Source organism: Gambusia affinis, linkage group LG16 (genome assembly GCF_019740435.1).
Source record: "Gambusia affinis linkage group LG16, SWU_Gaff_1.0, whole genome shotgun sequence".
Taxonomy (NCBI): domain Eukaryota; kingdom Metazoa; phylum Chordata; class Actinopteri; order Cyprinodontiformes; family Poeciliidae; genus Gambusia; species Gambusia affinis.
Window position 1 is genome coordinate 10,522,214 of NC_057883.1, and position 17,375 is coordinate 10,539,588.

Genomic DNA, 17,375 nt, shown 5'->3' on the forward strand with positions numbered 1-17,375 from the left:
ACTAGTGCGACAACAAATCTGCACTGTGTTGTGTGACACCAGTGGCTCCACACTCCTGATATCACACACAAACGACACTGTACCATTATCCTGTGGACCCACAACAAACGGGGGCCCAGCAGTGGTGCAGTATGGGTTGGTGTTATCGGAAACAGACAAAATAGCGTACCGAATTGCACCAACCTGTACTGCTGAGTGGAAAAGAGGAATTACTTACACCAATTCTGTCAGCGGGAATGGGACTCAATTCTAGCAAACTATTGTGAGAAGCTTGTTGAAAAGCACTCAAACCACTTGAAACGAAATGCCAAGATTCTTAGAAATAAATGGACCAAATATTCTTCTGCTTCAAAAAACAAACTAAACCAATATTTCTCAATTTTCTGGCATTTAGCAAATAGAAATAGTTTTTCTGACTGGTTTAAAATAGGACAGGTCTAGTGTGTTTCATTTTGTGTGTCTTATTTTAGAGTGTGTGGAAATATTTGGTTCTAATAAAACATTAGGTCACACCATTCAGGTTTATTCATTTACTCATACTTTATTCTCTCCATTGTACTAGTAGACATCTATAGTTAGAACACATTTGGCAAAATACAATGATTTGGCAAAAAACTTGTTCTGACTCACTAAATGTCTCAGTAAACTGGCAGATTTTTTTTTTTTTTTTTTTGCAATTTCAGTAGAAACCACACATAAGAGATTTAAACCCATTCATAGTACAAGATGTTTTTGATCTCCGTACCTGCAAATTAACAAGATAATTCCTGATTCCTTCCAATTAATTCAGACAATCTACAGCTCGTTGTATCTGAAAAGAAGAAAGGATGAATGGGTCAAACAACATTCACAACAGAAACCCCATTTGTGCAAAATTACCGACCACACTGGACAACAAAGCTTCATGTTCATAAAGGAGAAAGAACTATACATTATAAAAGCGTAAACAAAAGCATCCGTTGGACAGGCTTGCTGATGAACTCAAAAAGCTCCATTTAAGACAACCCATGAGCACAGTGAGTTACACAACTTCACATAAATAAAAGTGCTATATCTGGGCTGCATTTTTGGCACAACCTTTCTTTCTGACTTGATGCCAACAGGATTTCCACCTGATCCAAAAACATTTGAATGAAAAAGAAAAAAAACAAAAAACACACACACACACATGCTCCCATTCCCTGGCACTACAAGCATCGTTTCTGATCTGTATTTTTACTTCAAGTGTTTCCCACTGTTTACCTCAGTGTTTAGCCTCTTAATTCCTCAAGAATACAGTAGAATTTCATTCAGCGTCATACCACTGTTATAAAGACATTTGAATTTTAAAAATATTTACAACACATATTTGTTCTTTCGCTAATGGAGTAGGATTGATAATCTCATGTCACAGCCCCGTTTTATCAAGTTTAATCCTTCAGTTTACGTCATTTATGCACTTGTTTCAATACTGATTTTAGTATCCAGAGTGTAGTACAAAACTGAGCTCATGATACTTTACATGCTGGTCCCAGTGATAATGAAAAAGTATTCAATTCTCACCAAAATATATATTTCAGGCTTTGACCCAAAAGAAAGCTGCCAGTTCAACTTGCATAAAATGTTCACATGGTATTTGCTCAGAATTAAAACTTAAATGAAAAAACACAATGTCCAAACATTGATGATGGGTGGTGATGGAATCCAATTTACAGGTTTTCATAGGAGATCAAAAAGTAATATAATTACTGTGATAATGTGATCTTAATTGTTTTGTAGTGCTACATGCAACAGAAGGAAAAAGAGCACCGCAAAACCCGCTTTCAACTACTGACTGGTTTGGGAAAAACTTCCATTCAAAACTCAGTATTTAACTTTATCTATAAATAAATATTGAGGCTTTATTTTGAGATTGCAGAGAAGCAGCCATATTGACGCAGCCATGTGTTGATTTTGTGCTTTTTCATTTTCTGCACCTGCTCTATGAGATAACAGAGCAGGTGCTTCATAATCCACAATAGATATCATTACAACAGATGACCCATCAGGGCCCTCTAAGTACTCTCAAAGGACCTAATAAATTATTGAAATAAAATAAATGGACACTTTGTAAAGAACTTCTGATCATTGGAAATCAAATCCTGCATTATAAGTGGATTATTTTTGCAATTTAAATATTGTTAAGAGTAAGAGCAACCTAGGGTCAAAGTTTCCAGGTTTATTTGAAAGCAGCGAGAAGTCTGAAGTCGTCCGGCTCTGTTGCTAGGTAGAAAAAAGGACCTCAACAGCTTTGTGATTGGTTGAAACCTCGAGGAAATCCAGAGGAGTATTCAAATGCTAGTCACCTGTGAGCGGTTACAAATAGTAAAATCAACCAATCATGTAATTATTTCAAGTTGGTGGGGTTTGTAAAAAATAAATACATTTTAAAAAGTGCCACTTTCTGCTCAGTGCATCGGGACCTTTATTCAGCACTGAGACTTTCTGCTCTTCAGTATCCAGTAGTTGGAGGCTCCTTTGGAACAGATTGATTATCTGCTACAGAGGTGAATGTTGCAGCCCATCATTTTAGAGTGAACTTTTAATTCAAAAGTTAGTTTATATTGCAAAAAAGAAGTCCTGTACCTGAACTGAATCTAGTTTAGAGAATTTAAGCTTTTCATAACTTGACATACTGCTGGACTACGAATTAGTTTTGACTTTTGGCGTTACACATTATTTGGTTTTGAGAGGGTCCAGGCGGGTTAGAGACTGTCTTTTGTTTTTGCAAAAGTTTACTTATGCCATCTCAAAGGCTTTGCATTTCCTGGAGTTATACTACCTTTGGCCTAGTTGTTACCGAAAGCAACCTGATTTATATTGGCTGTGACGAAACTGGCTGACAGAGAGGCTAAAAAAGATGTTTGTAATCACAGGGATAACCTGATGGGACATCATTTTCTTTAAAAATAGACAAAACAAATACAACTGTTGGTTCATTTTGTCGTGATAAATGTTGACACTAGTTCATTGGTGTGTTTTCAGAGGAGTCAGTTTTGTGTGTTTGGTTGTTGTTACCAGTTTAATAGGGATGAAATGATTCCTGAGTGTAGTGGTTTACTTAATGTTCAAAAGAATTTACTGCAAAATTTGGTTCATTTTCTTGTGTAACCTCTTAGAGCTGAATCTTTTCTTTGAGTATTTGGATTTAAACATAAGAGGAAATAGTCAGAAGGCCATGGAAACTGAGCCACAGTTAGGAATGTAAGAGTGAAGGGAAAAAGGAAAGAAAAAGATGACTTAGAATAGAAGAAATTAACAAAAAAAGATTTAAGTAAACACAGGATGAAATGAAACAAGAAGATAAACAGAAAAAAGGAGGTAAAAAGAGAGGAAGGTAAGATAGTCTCCATTCTCCTTTCTTATTTTCTTCATTCATGTCAAGACTTGGACAATGCTGAAAATGATGGTTGCTCAGGCTGCAAGGGAACCTTCTAAATAAAATCCAATTCACATTATTTTTTTTCTGGGTACCAACTACAAAAACCAAGCTCTTAATGACATGGCCCCTGCGAGTAATTACTACTATGATCATTGATCGTTCTTCACAAAATGTAAAGAGAAGCGTCTTTTAGATTTGCAGTGCAAAAGTAAACGTCAAAAATGTTTAAAGACAGCTACAAATTTCCAAAATTATGCACGACAGTGTTAAACTACCTTCACATTTGACTTTAGTGCTCTGCATAGGTGACATCTTCACAATCACAAATGAGATGGTATTTCGAAAAGGCCTGAATTAAATATTACATCTAAATTTTCAACTTAATGTTCGTCTCACCAAGTAATTGTTTTTTTTCTGTGTGCTGAGTCCCACCTTATAGAGAGGTGATGAATGCTGTATAGTCCATCTAAGCAGCATCAGCCCCAGTACCACTTGTTAAGGTTATTGAATGCCCTGTATTCTTTGTGTTGTCTCAGGTAATCACAGGCCTTACATGTGTGCTCTGCCCAGAAATGGGCTCTGTTTACTTTAAAGTGCCATCTCCATTTAAAGTACCCAAGGTACAATTCTTCGTTCTTGTCCAGAAGAAGCAGATAGTCAGCCAGCTCTTTGGGTGAGCTGAAATCATCCACATGGATAAAAGCATCTCCTTGAACAAAGTTCTCATAGTTTTCTCTGGTTGTGCCAAGAACCACTGGCACTGTGCCCACAGAGAGGGGGATGAATAGTTTTTCTGTGATGTAGTCCTTGTGGATTGAGTTCTCAAAGGACAAATAAAACTTACAACTGGCCATGGTGGGGATGTAATCTTTGTCAGCGATGTACTCCCCAAATGCATGTCCATACGCATGAACCTCAATGTGTTTGTACAACTCGTTGTAATATTTCACTCGTACATGTTCGGGATTCCAGTTGCTGACGATCCAGCAGACCAGTTTGTTTTTGCTTGGTGGTACAAAGTCCTCCACAGTATCTGCTGCTACAATTGACCCATAAGGCACTTGGATGTCAGAATCCTGACGGTAATTGAGAGTCAGATTGAAGAAGTTATTAATCCCGGGAAGCTGGGCTGAATGCGACGGCGACTCCAAGTTCATCCAAATCCATTTCTGGAACGGGGGACGCTGGGATGTCGGCAAGTTGGACAGGTCCCCAGCAATGTCTCTGTGATGGATGACGACCCCGTCCGATTTGTTGTACAAGTTTTTATCCGCTGTGATGAAGCAGCCCTCGATGTTGAAGGCAGAGCTGCAGATGTTCATTTCATAGGTTTGTCCAAAGGGCCACAGCCAAACAAGAACTGTAGTCATGTTTTTGTCACTCTTTGCAAAGGCATGCTTGACGTGATTCGAGGAATCAGATGACTCTAATGGACCATTTAACCAGCTGGTGGATGGCTTAAAATACATCAAGAAGGCAGTCACAAAACATCCGAGAATAAAAACACTGAACAGAAGCGGTCGAAGGATTTTGTGAAAAGTTCCAGATGGCTTGCTCTGTCCTGAGAAGGGCACAGAAAAGAGAGAAAAAGAAAACACAATCAAAAGGTTTCAATATCAAGATTTGTCTCAGTTTTTGTATTCATTCATTTCACTCTCTATTGAACGAAAGCTGTCTTGAAAATGTATCCTGCGTAGCACAACACATTAGATATTATGGAGTAACTCTGAACAGTGATGCTTCTTCAATCACTTTGCTTTACAGACCTGTTGGCAGCATGCTGAGATCCACACAAAGCCCTTTATGAATCTGTGCTCTTTCAATAAATCTGATGGTCCCCAGTGAGAGATGCTTCTTTGAACTTTAGAAGAATAAAACAGGTCCTTGATGACCTAAAGAGGTTTGACTGGTCTTGACCCAGCAGGTCTTCCTAGGGATACTTTCTTCACAAGGACATTGAAAAAGATAAAGAGAAAGTACAGATTAAAAATTTAGAGTTAAAAAAAAAAAACTCTATAGATTGTGTGAAACCAACATGCAGAGACACAGTTATGGTCAAAGGTTCACATACACTTATGGTGGCCATCAAAGTAATATAAATTCTCACATTTAATGAATGTGTTTGAGTTATTTTTCTAGAATTGAGTGATTTTATAAAACATTAGAGACAAAAAAAAAGAGAAGAAATCAGGATTAAGTAGTCAAGTTCAAATTTCAGAACAAAATATTACATATAAGCCCAAATACACTAATATTTAGAATATTTAGAAAATATCCGCAGGCAAAGCTTGGATTACTAGGCAAAAAATGACAAGAATGTTTGGAGGAAACAATGAGGTTGTGAGCTTTGAAACATAGTGGTGGTAGAATCATGCTGAGGGGCTGCTTCGCTGCTATCCTAATGTATTTCCGTCTGCAGTACATTAGAAGAATAAGTCAGGTCCTTGATGACCTAAAGAGGTCCAGTCCAGTTTTATTTCCAAAACTGGACTGGATACAATTATGATTATGATCTGATCAAACATAAAGGTTGTGTAAATATTAACCTGACCTGCTATATTTGTGATTGCATCTTTGGACGTGTACTTTCAATTAGTGATGTTATTGGTACTCGCCTTGGTCTACCACTGTGTTCAGTGAACTCAGACATTTATGTGCATAGCCTTTTCATTCAACTATGCATGACAGCAGTTTGAAGGTTAATAAAACTATCTTTCCATTAAAGCTGCGGTAAGTAAAACCCTCCCACTTGCTCTCCTTCCCCACAGCAAGGAGAGCAATGAGTCATGAATATGTAGGCTAGTAAGTATGGCCACCAGTAATGGTGGATAAACAGTTTCCCTGTAACTGTATGCTATTTCTCTGCCTTTAATAGCAGCAGCAACCCACCATTACTGGAAATTATGTGCAAGAGAAGTGTGTGCAGCGCATACATGGGCATGATTGACACTGCTAAGACACTCTTCCTGGCTCTTTTTTTGTTATGGCAGTACCACAGGTAGAGGACCTTGGATTTTGTCACAGATTATCCATTGTATATTATACTGTCAGGACGATGTGACAGTATAACAGGCAACAAATATGTTGCCTATTATACAGATAAGCATGTAAAAACGACCAACTACGTTGTAGAGCTAAGCTACCCCTTTAAAATATATGGATTGCTTGTTGGAATCAAAGGTTTTACAAGCTGAAGTGATTATTTTAATCCAAATGTTGTTGTTTAGCTCCTGTTAGATTTGGAACAGAAATCACTTTAAGCTGTCAGAGGCTCAGGTCTCACAAACTGGAACATTGTTGTGCCCACTGACCGCTATTAATGGTAAATGGTTTTGGACATCCTTGTAGGATTCGAAATGTATATTACTTATGACGATACGAAGATGAAGACACTCTCCATCTGCTATGACTACATATTAGGACACGCCAATGAATTTGACCAGTTTAGCCTCTTATGTTTTGAAACGTGTTGCCATGACTAATGCAGAACATAACCATTTCATTTCAACAGAGTAAATACTCACCGAATAAAAACAGCAGCTTTGCTTCAGATCCATCATTCATAAAATTTGTCTTTTGATTTGCTGTGGTTTTAATCTCATGGATTGCTACTGTTTGTGACAGTAACCTGCTTTTGGATATGATACAAAAGACTAAAACAACCTTATTTATTGTGTAATATCCCATGACAGTAATGCAGAAAATCAAGTGATTGTTGTTTTGCATGTGTAGCACCTTGACCAGTTGGTCTTATTTTAGTTTCCTCCAGCATGTTTTCATTGCATATGCTTCTGTTGGTGATGCTCACTATTGTTTTAGTCCCAAACAATCCTTTTGGAAACCTCGTCGAAAAATTCAACTTAAGCTTTACGAAACCAAATAAATCACTTGTTCTGATTCTTTCTTCTCCTTTCATGCAGCCCCGTGCCTTGACCTTGACAAAGGAAGTACAAGAAATTTTTGTCACATAAAGAACCTCAACAAGCATTTGTTGGAAATTTCTGCAGGGTTTTCAATGTTGAAATCAGCTTTGAGGTTGTAAATTTAAAAATGCTGAACACTAGAAAATTAGCTTGATCCAAATAATCATCCCAAATACAACGTGATCATTGGTTCAGAGCAGGGGTGGGCACTCCTGGTCCTCGAGGGCCCGTCTCCTGCAACTTTTAGATGTATCTCTACTTCAAAACACCTGAGTCAAATAATGAGGTCATTAGCAGGACTCTGGAGAACCTGACTGTCCTTAGGAAGTGATTCAGCTGTTGGATTCAGGTGTGTTGGACCAGGGAGACTCTATTGTCGACACATTTTGTTCCCCTTTTGGTATCCACTCAAAATATTTTCCTCATTGTAAAATCCGATGCCAATTTGACCTAACTATAATGAAATCCAATCTTAATCTCCAATAAAATGTTGTGATCCAGCTGTACAGTAGTTCAGATAGGGCTAAGTTTTGAAAAGATTTCTTTCTTTAAATTAAGTAAACCAAATTACTTGCATTTTTATAATTATTAACTGTGTAAATGCCAGAGAAGACCAGCCCAATAACTCTGTCAAAGCTCAGAAATGGGAAATCATCCATTGCATGGTCTGGCTGTGTTTTACAGAAGAGTTCACATCTGCAGAAGAAGATCATGTTGATGCCTCACCTTCTCTCTCACGTTCATTGTCAGAAGAGGAAGATGAACGCTGCCTCTCAGAGCGTCGTTTGAATTGATAATAATTCTCTGGCTTCTGGAAAGTTTTGTCTGTTGGTGACTGCGTCGAGGACGATGCTCGGTCTGTCTGCATCTATTCAGGAACATCCTCATCATCGTCCACACCCGATACTACAGGGAAAGAGAGGCAGCGCTACCTGATGGGAACCACCCTTCAGCAGACGCTTGTCCAACACCTTAAAACAGAGGTTACATGTCAGATATAAAGTCATATGATTTCTCCAGGGTTGTCTTTTCTTTTTTTAAATACAAAACATCTTCATCAAGGAAGTGCTTGACCTTTGCGTATTTGTTCAATTTCTTTATTCACTTTCTGGACCTCACAAAAACAACATTCTAAATATAATAAAGACTTTCCTTTCTCACATATATTATTTCAGTAGACAACAATGACACGTTTCACCACATAACCACATTTTTTATAGGACTTCTTTTTTATATAGGTATTCGGTTCTAGAAATTTCATTTTTAGAATATTTGCACAGATTTGTTCTTTTTTTTTCAGAACTTGATCTGGATTTGTTTCTTATTGTTTATCACTGATACAACATGTTCATGCTAACAGTCAGACAAATGTAATCACAGGGCTTAAACTCAGCTTGTCACTGCGACAAAATGCCAAGAGAGAAAAGAATGAGCATTAATTTTCAAGGAAGTGATATTATTTTATGATGAAGGCTAACAAGTTTCTGTTTCTTTTCAATATGGTTTTTGAAATGAGCTCTATGAGTGTGCAGTGGGAACATTTTACCAGGAAAGGAAAACTTCTCCGGAGAGAAACAAACATGGGTGTCACAACAAGGCTCAGTGTATTTCTTATTTATTTGAGAGGGACTAATACATCTTATATCAATACATTTTATTATTTCAAAGTTACACAATGTTCCAAATTATTATGCAAGTGATATTTTCTCAGATTTTCTTAAATGGTCAATGCAAATAATGCTCAGTATAATTTTCAAGTCATGAACTATTACAGTATAAATCAAATTTTACTAAACAAAGCTCCCCGTGAGAACAGTGGGTTGTTTTAAATAAAAAAACTCAAAATGCACAGCAGCAAATTAGCAAATTATTATGCACAGCAGATTTTATAAACATTTTAAGGATTATTAAGAACTGAAAATGGTCATTCTTTGAATGTGCAGCATTAAGTGGTCACATGTACTAAAATCAAAATCTATTTCAATCAAAAACATCTTAACAGAATGAGTTACATGTAAACATAGAACCTTTCTTTGATATCACTGCACAATTCTTGCATCCATTGAACTTGTGAGTTTGTGGAAAGTTTCTTCTTGAATTTCTTTGCAGGATGTCAGAATATCTTCCCAGAGCTGCTGTTTTGATATGAACTGCATTCCACCCTCAGAGCTTCTGCTTGATGAAACTCCAAAGGTTCTCAATAGGGTTGAGGTCAGAGGTCAGAGAAGGATGGTGACCTCACCATGAGTTTCTCCCCTTTAATGCTCATAGCAGCCAATGACACAGTGATATTTCTTGCAGCATGAGATGGTGCATTGTCATGCATGAAGATGATTTTGCTACAGAAGGTACGGCTCTTCTTTTTGATCAGTCAGAAAGTCCATATACTTTGCTGAGGTCATTTTCACACCTTCAGGGACACTGAAGGGGCTGACCAATGATTCTCTCCTCATGATTTTGGCCCAAAGCATGACTCCACCACCTCCTTGTTGACGTCACAGCCGTGTTGGGAATGGTGACCATCCACCATCAATCCACTACTGCGTCCATCTGGACCATCCAGGGTTGCACAGCAGTCATCAGTGAACAAATCTGCTTGAAAATTAATCCTCATGTACGGCTGGGCCCACTGCAACTGTTTCTGCTTGTGAGCTCTGGTTAGGGGCCCAATAGTAGGTTCCTGCACCGCAAGCCTCTGGAGCAGGGGTCTCAAACTCCAGGCCGACTGCAACCTGCCTCTTCTGCTTGTGAGCTCTGAAGTTAGGTGGAGGTAAGCCCAATCCAGTGTTTTGTTCCTGTGGCACATCACTGAGCCTCTGGAGGATCCTCCACCTTGAGGCTCCAGAGGCACCAGCAGCTTCAAATAACTGTTTGCTGCTTTGTAAGGGCATTTTAACAGCTGCTCTCTTAATCCGATGAATTTGTCTAACAGAAATCTTCCTCATTCTGCCTTTATCTGCACAAACTCATCTTTGTTCTGAATCAGCCACAAATCTCTTCACAGTACGATAATTCTTCAGTTTTTGTTAAATATCTAATGTTTTCATGCCTTGTCATATGGCACTACACTATCTGATGACTTTTGGCAGCAGAGATCCTTTCTCTTTCCCATGTTGTTTGAAACCTGTGGCCTGCTTAATAATGTGGAACATCCTTCTTAAGTAGATTTCCTTTAATTGAGCTCACCAGACAAACTAATCAACCAGCTCTCTGAAATCAATTATAGTGATTCAAAGAGCCCTGAAACACAATACCATCTATAAATTTAATAGCACAGCAAAAAATGTAATCTTTATGACACTTAAATCCAATTTGTATAATAATTTGGAACATGGTGTAAAGACCTTTACTTTTATTCTGGTGAAAGAGAAATTCCTTTACAGGCAATAATGATTAGTCATAAAAGGTAATAAAGTATGGAAGGGTCAGTTCTGTTGTATCATGTTTCACAAACAGTAGGATTACATTTTTCTATAATTCTTTTAATCTGCAAAAACTTGATTTACTGCGGCAGAAATATCTTTTAGATACAATAAAGTCAATCAAATTGTTAAAAGTAGAAGCTCAGCTTTGAAGTCTGTTAAAAAGATGCATTTATGGATTCTGGCCTAATGCTAACAGTCAGACAAATGTAATCAAAGGGCTTAAACTCAGCTTGTCACTACAACAAAACAGCAAGAGAGAAAAGAATAAGCATTAATTTTCGAGGAAGTGATATTATTTGACAATGTACTCACAGGTTATATATTCTGTAATCACTGCACACGTAGAATGCTGCTGCCAGAATTCTTAATAACACTTTGGTCCAGATGTATTATCTCAGTGTGTAGTTGCAAGATTTGCATTTCAGTTCACATCCCCAGGACCATGCAGTTCTGCTTCTGCACTATCTATACAGATGCACAATCAGCTCTTAAGAAAAACGAACAAAGCAGTTTAACAGGAGCAGCACTGATAACTTTTACAGTTCCTCTGCACTCAGGGACACTGCTGTGACGAAGATAAAAACATGAAAAAAGATTTTCTCAGACCGAAATGCCAGAAAAGCAAATGCTGTGATCCCTTGCAAACACAAAGATTTATCAAAAATTAATAGTTCTTGCATACTTTTTGCATCCTCAATGCTGCAAGCCACTGTCAACATTGAGACCATTTAAATACAGTTTTTCCAGGTTAAAAAGGACAATTTGAATTTTAATTAAAAGCTGGGTTGAAACACATGCAATATTATAATTTTATTTGTTACAGACAGACACTCCGATTGATTCCATTTGCTAAATTCCAGAATAATAGATATTTTTATTTTTATTTTGCAGTTAAGAAGTTATAATCTCTAATTTAGTAGTATTACCTTTCAAATTGTAAAACTTGGGTCAAACGTTTTGGGAACCTTCCACAATTTTCCCATATCGTTTGCTGAAACTTTTGCCCATTCCTTCTGACTGAACTTCTGTGAAAGGTTTCTAGGCTACTTTGTTCACACACATTTTTCAGGGTTCAGAGGTCAAGGTTTTGTCATGGCGCCTCCAAAACATTGGTCAGTTTGTAACTAATTTGGTTGTATGAATAGGTTTGGTATACATTCAGTAAAATAAAGTTTATTTGTGTAGCAGATTTAAGCAACAAGGCAATTCAAAGTGTTTCACATCATAAGAACATCATACAGTCACAATTGTGAAACCAGTAACAAACATCACATTTTGACAATCATCAAATAAATCAGCAAGCATCAAATATGTTGGTCAATGTACCAGTGAATTTGGGTCAAAAGCGACTCTTTAAAAGCAACTTTTTACCCTTGATCTAAAGGAGCTCTTTAGATCAAGGGTAAAGAGCTCCTTTAGATCTTTACCCTTGATCTAAAGGAGTAAAGATCCTTTTGTCAAAGTTTGTTCCAGATTTGGAGCACATAGAAGCTGAATATTGCTTCTCCATGTTTGGTTCTGGTTCAGGTTCTGGTTCTGGTTCCGGCGATGCAGAGCAGACCATAGTGCTACAATGACAAAGAGCTCTAATGTATTTTGGTGCTAAGCTTTTCAGTGATTTATAGACAAACAGCAGCAATCTATAGAGCCATCATAAGGACTTTAGAACTGGGGTCATGTGCTCTGTCTTCCTGATTTTTTAGTGAGAACGCGAGCAGCAGTGTTCTGGACCAGCTGCAGCTGTCTCACTGATTTTTTTTAGGCAGACTTCTGAAGGCACTGTTGCAGTAATCAATGCGACTAAAGATAAACACGTCTTCTGAACCTGGAAATGTTCTGCAGGTGATGTAAGGCCAACATAGCAACTATCTTTGAAGACCCATCTGTACCAGAATTTGGCTTGAGATGTCGCTTTAATATTTCCACACAACATTCTACCTACCATTTTGTGAACTGCGCCGGTCCTTCATACGTTAATAAAATACTACACATGATCATGATGCCATGCCCATACTTCATGGTTGAGACAGAGTTTATCTTCCCCCCCCTCTCAATACAAGCATTGTAATTATTGCTAAGCATTTTCATTTTGGCTTCCTCAGACTACATGGCATGTCTCCAGACATGACGGGGGTTTTTTATATTGAATGTATTTGCAAACTGCTATCTGACTTTTCCCCTGCTGAGTCGCCTCTCAGTCCATGTTGACTCCAGTTCTGTTTCCATTTGTAGAATGGAGCTTCACAACTTTCTTCCTGATATCTAATACCTAATCTCAAAAAAATCTCTTCCTCATTACTCTGGCTTATATTAAATAGAAAAAATTTTGGTCATTTTAGTGGATCAAAAGTGAGAAAAAAGTTTAGTCCAATTTATCATCAAACAGCTATTATGTGTGTTTTTACATAGTGCATGTCAGCGCCTGGTTTCATCTGTACCTTACACCTTTTCTGTAATGAGTGTTTGTGCCGAACAGGTTTCACTAGTTTTTACAAAAAAGGAACATCAATCTGTTTTTTTTTCTGCAATTTCATTTCTAAATACTTGTGAAAGTATATGAATAGAAAAAAAAACATTTTCCAGTGATTAAAAGATGAAGCTCCAATCAAAGCATATCGAAGTGTGTACCTTTCTCAGCCTTTCATAAAGCAGCTCATCAACAAAATGAATATTTCTTTGTTTTCATCGTTTCCCTTTCTAAGGACAACTTTCTTGACCCGTTAAAGACACACAGCTTCTTTGCCATAAAAAGCCTTTGTTTTTTTTTAGGTCATTATTCTGTCCAATGTAGTGCTTGCCCTACTTTTCCAGGTTTACTGTATGGGTCTTAATATGAACAGTGCATCTACATTAGTTCCATTACAGATGTTTTAAGTCAGGATTCCGCATTAATTCTGACCCTTCTTTACCGTTTCTTTGCTGTACAGACATCTTTATAACTCAAATTCTGTGCAGTTGCAACTAAGCAGTATGAAAATCTGTGACCTAGTTTTTGAGTCAATGAAAATTAGAGAAGACTAGAAGGAGTACTGTCATTATTCACCGACACGACCACATCAGACTTCTAATTCTCACTTCATCCTCTGCCACAGGATGAAATAAAACATGTTAAAATGTTAGAACGATGCTGCACATGATTGTTTTTGGCGCTGGATTGTGTTAATGGCTTTATTTTACAAAAATATGATACTGTTAGATTTTTAGATGCGAAGCAGTTGCAGTACAGAGATAATCACAAACTGCTGGGAGAATTAAGTTTAAATGGGTCTTTAATTTTACCAGCATGTTTCTCCTGACTGGATGTAATATTACATTTAGTAGTGGCCCAACCAGAATCCTGACTTGAATTTGATGCATAATTTCTGGAGGGAACTACAGATTAGGGTGATGGCAAGGAGGACTTCCAACCTTTCAACAGTTTTTCACAGCCATGAATCTGCAGCCTGGAAGGTTCTGCCTCCTGTCGTGTGCAGCTTAGAGCTTTGTGGGATTAAACAGTGTCTTCAGAACAGAGGTTTGTCACGGTTGTTGGGAATTAGATGAGATTCTTCAGGTAGCCTGGTGCATTGGCATGCAATCAGCTAGAGCTTGCATTGAATCCTCATTTTTAACGGGAGCCAGCAGAGAGAGCGGAGGATTAAGGTGATGTTGTCATATTTGCATCTCCTAACCAGGATCCTGGTAGCAGAGTTCTAAATGTACTGGTGTCTAAAGGACAGGAATCCTACAGAGGAGCATGTTCCAATAGTCCAGCCTGGAGGAAACAGACCAGCTTCTCTACATCTTTCAGGCAGAAGAGGGAGGGGTTGAGTTTGGGAATAGATTTTCAGATGAAAGAACGCAGTCTTACAAAGTTCTTGAATGTGTAGCTGAAATGATAAGTTGGGGTCAAATTTGACTCTTAGAGTGGAAGAGAGAGAAATAGCAACAATCTGGTTTGAAAAGGAAATGCTGAGGATTTGAGTCGCAGCAGAGTGCCAAGAGTAGTTTGAGAAAGTTATTGGTCATCCATGTCCTTACCTCCTGCAGCCGGGGTATTTAGCCAACATGTGAATGACATACTGCTATTGAAACAAAAGAGTAAATACTAATAAAACATAAAATAAATATATTTATTTGTAATGTGTTATATATAAATATATAAGTTCTCTCTATCAATTCTACAAAGAAGAGAGAGGTCAAATATGAAGTCATAGTCGAACCAGAACCTGGTTACAATAAGCACTTAAGTTCTCTGCAGTTTTTGATGAAGAAAATTTATCCTAATATTATTAGCATTGTATTTGAGGATTTATGTATATAATTGTGATCTTGGGTGGATTCAAAATAAGCCACATATGCACTAAATTTTGCTTATAAGAATCAGACATGTGATGTATTTCAGGTCAACCCTGTAAGAAAAAAAGAACAGTCTGAATGCTTAATTTCCTTTATGCCATTTTGGATATTAACTTTGGGTGCAGGGTGATATAAACACTGATTAAGAACTCCGTGTAGAGATGTGCATGCCTGCACCATGGACTGCTGAGAAGTCTTTTTCACATTCAACTGATCCCTTTAGCTTCCCTCTAACTGCCTCGTATTATGACTACAGGGCTTCAAATTCGACTTATACCCTCAATTAAAAAAAAATAATAAATAGGTTCACTAAAACTGAGACGCACTCATGTGCATCAAAACACAGGCCAGGTCTTGGTGTCCGATTTAGGAGCATCCGTACAGCACGTCTGAGCCTGACTCTGCACTCCATCCATGAGAATAATGAATCTCCAGCGACGGAGCAGTGAAGGTCATTTTAAAACGTGATGCTTTCGAGACACTCTTTAAAATGGTTGACTGTGTAAAGTTCACGAATAGCGGAAAATCACCGGGAATGTGCTACGCACCGACTGACACAGCGCCGTTAATTGAGTCCCAAACGCCAGAATAAAAGCCCGAGTGATGCTGAATGAGGCTGAAAATGTCTGGAGCTGCAAAACACGGCCAAGAAAACAGAAGTCCCATTCATTAGGAGGGTGGAAGCCCACGATCTCAATTGTCTGGTGAATGAAATATTTTTTTAAAAAATGAAAAAAAATGGAGGAGTTAAATGAGACGCGAAGATCGGTGAATCTCTGTCATTTTCTCCCTTCTGCAGAAGTCGCTACTAATTAGCCGAATAATTGGATACCAGAAGCAAATAAATGAAAAATAACAACCAGAGGATTTTTCTAGGGGCTACTCACCATCTCGACATACGTGAGTCAAAACAGAGCCTTCCTCTGATTCCTCCCGGAGATCCTCCTCCGTCTCAGGTTCAAAGACACCTTGCACCACGCAGAGAAGCTGCGGATGCGCCTGGAATTAAAAATAAATAAATAAATAAATAAATAAATAAAATCAGGCAATCCGCTCTGGTGTTTGCGGCAGCGGATTGGGATGGAAAAAATGAATTCGTCGTCTTGATCTCGAGAAAAGAGAAAAGGAGAAAGTCGCTACCTATGAAGCGGCGACGCACGCTGCCCGCATCATTCCCTCTGCAGCACACCAACCAGGAGATGGTGGCTGCAAATTAATTAAATAAATAATGATTAAATAAAAAAATAAAAAAAATGGGGGGGAAAAAAGAGGAGGCGGGGGCGGCTGCCTCGATTTGCTACACATTAAATTCGCGGCTCGGTGTGAGAGGACGCCATGTATGCTCAGGGATGTGATGCGATGTGGAATAATTCCCTGCTGGCTTGCCCATGCGCTACCTTGTTCTGTTTACAGTCAGTGCTGTTGGAGGACGTGGAGATGCTGCTGCGGTGCATTTAAAAAAAATATTCTGTTCAATAGAGACTGTGCATTCTGTAAACATGCATGTTTTTTTTTCTTCACATTTTGACAGGTTACAATCACGACCTTATGTACGTCTCATTGGGATGTCAGCTATACCAACACGTGTAGTGCAAACGACACATCATTTTCCATTTTTATTCAAATCTGAACTGTATGGCATGCCTTTATATATATATATATATATATATATATATATATATATATATATATCAGTCCAATATCTTAATATTTTAAATAAACTGTACTGAAAGGTTTTGTGCAATTTAAAAGTGTTCATGTTTTGTCATGGTAAAGCCACTGAATATAATAGATGTCATTTTACCAAGTTAAAGTGGAGCATAATTTTAAGAAGCAACAAATTGAATATGTTGTTTTTAAAAGAAATTAGTTGTAACTTTATATTTTGTGTGTTTTTATGATGTAAAGCACTTTGAACTGTCTTGCTGCTGAAATGTGCCATATATACAACCTTGATCGATTGATTAATTGTTATGCCTTTTTTATGCAATTGTTATGGCTCCAATCAGTTGGGGTTTTCATCCCTCATTTACGTAGATGACACAAAACCACCGGGAAAATAATTATCTGTATAAGTCACCCAATTATTAAATATAGTCCAGAGTTGTTGAAATTATTACATTTGAACAACAGCCTCGACTCTACAAAAGAATGTCTTTTCTGATCAGATTATAGCTTAGGACTTGTGAGACTGGTTTCAAAATGAATGATCTAAACTGAAAGTGCAGAGGTTTAAAAAGCACTTATGTGCTTCTGCTAAACAGAATCAAGCTCCAGATGTGTTAGATC

At 37.8% G+C, this 17,375-nt stretch overlaps 1 protein-coding gene across 3 annotated transcripts; it reads right to left on the bottom strand.

Moving 5' to 3' along the window:
- Positions 1-493: 493 nt before the first annotated feature.
- Positions 494-16,490, bottom strand: fut9a (fucosyltransferase 9a). Of its 3 annotated transcripts, none has more exons than XM_044143210.1 (5): positions 16,227-16,490; positions 15,974-16,085; positions 8,050-8,294; positions 5,167-5,339; positions 494-4,961 (listed from the first exon to the last, which is right to left on the bottom strand). In XM_044143210.1, exons 4-5 carry the CDS (start codon positions 5,177-5,179, stop codon positions 3,877-3,879), a joined length of 1,098 nt encoding a protein of 365 aa, XP_043999145.1. In that variant the 5' UTR covers positions 5,180-5,339; positions 8,050-8,294; positions 15,974-16,085; positions 16,227-16,490; the 3' UTR covers positions 494-3,876. The 3 variants fall into 3 exon arrangements, with proteins under 3 accessions (XP_043999145.1, XP_043999143.1, XP_043999144.1); XM_044143208.1 differs by having other exon boundaries at positions 5,167-5,343; positions 16,227-16,414; XM_044143209.1 differs by having other exon boundaries at positions 5,167-7,334; positions 16,227-16,414.
- Between the last annotated feature and the right edge of the window lie 885 nt (positions 16,491-17,375).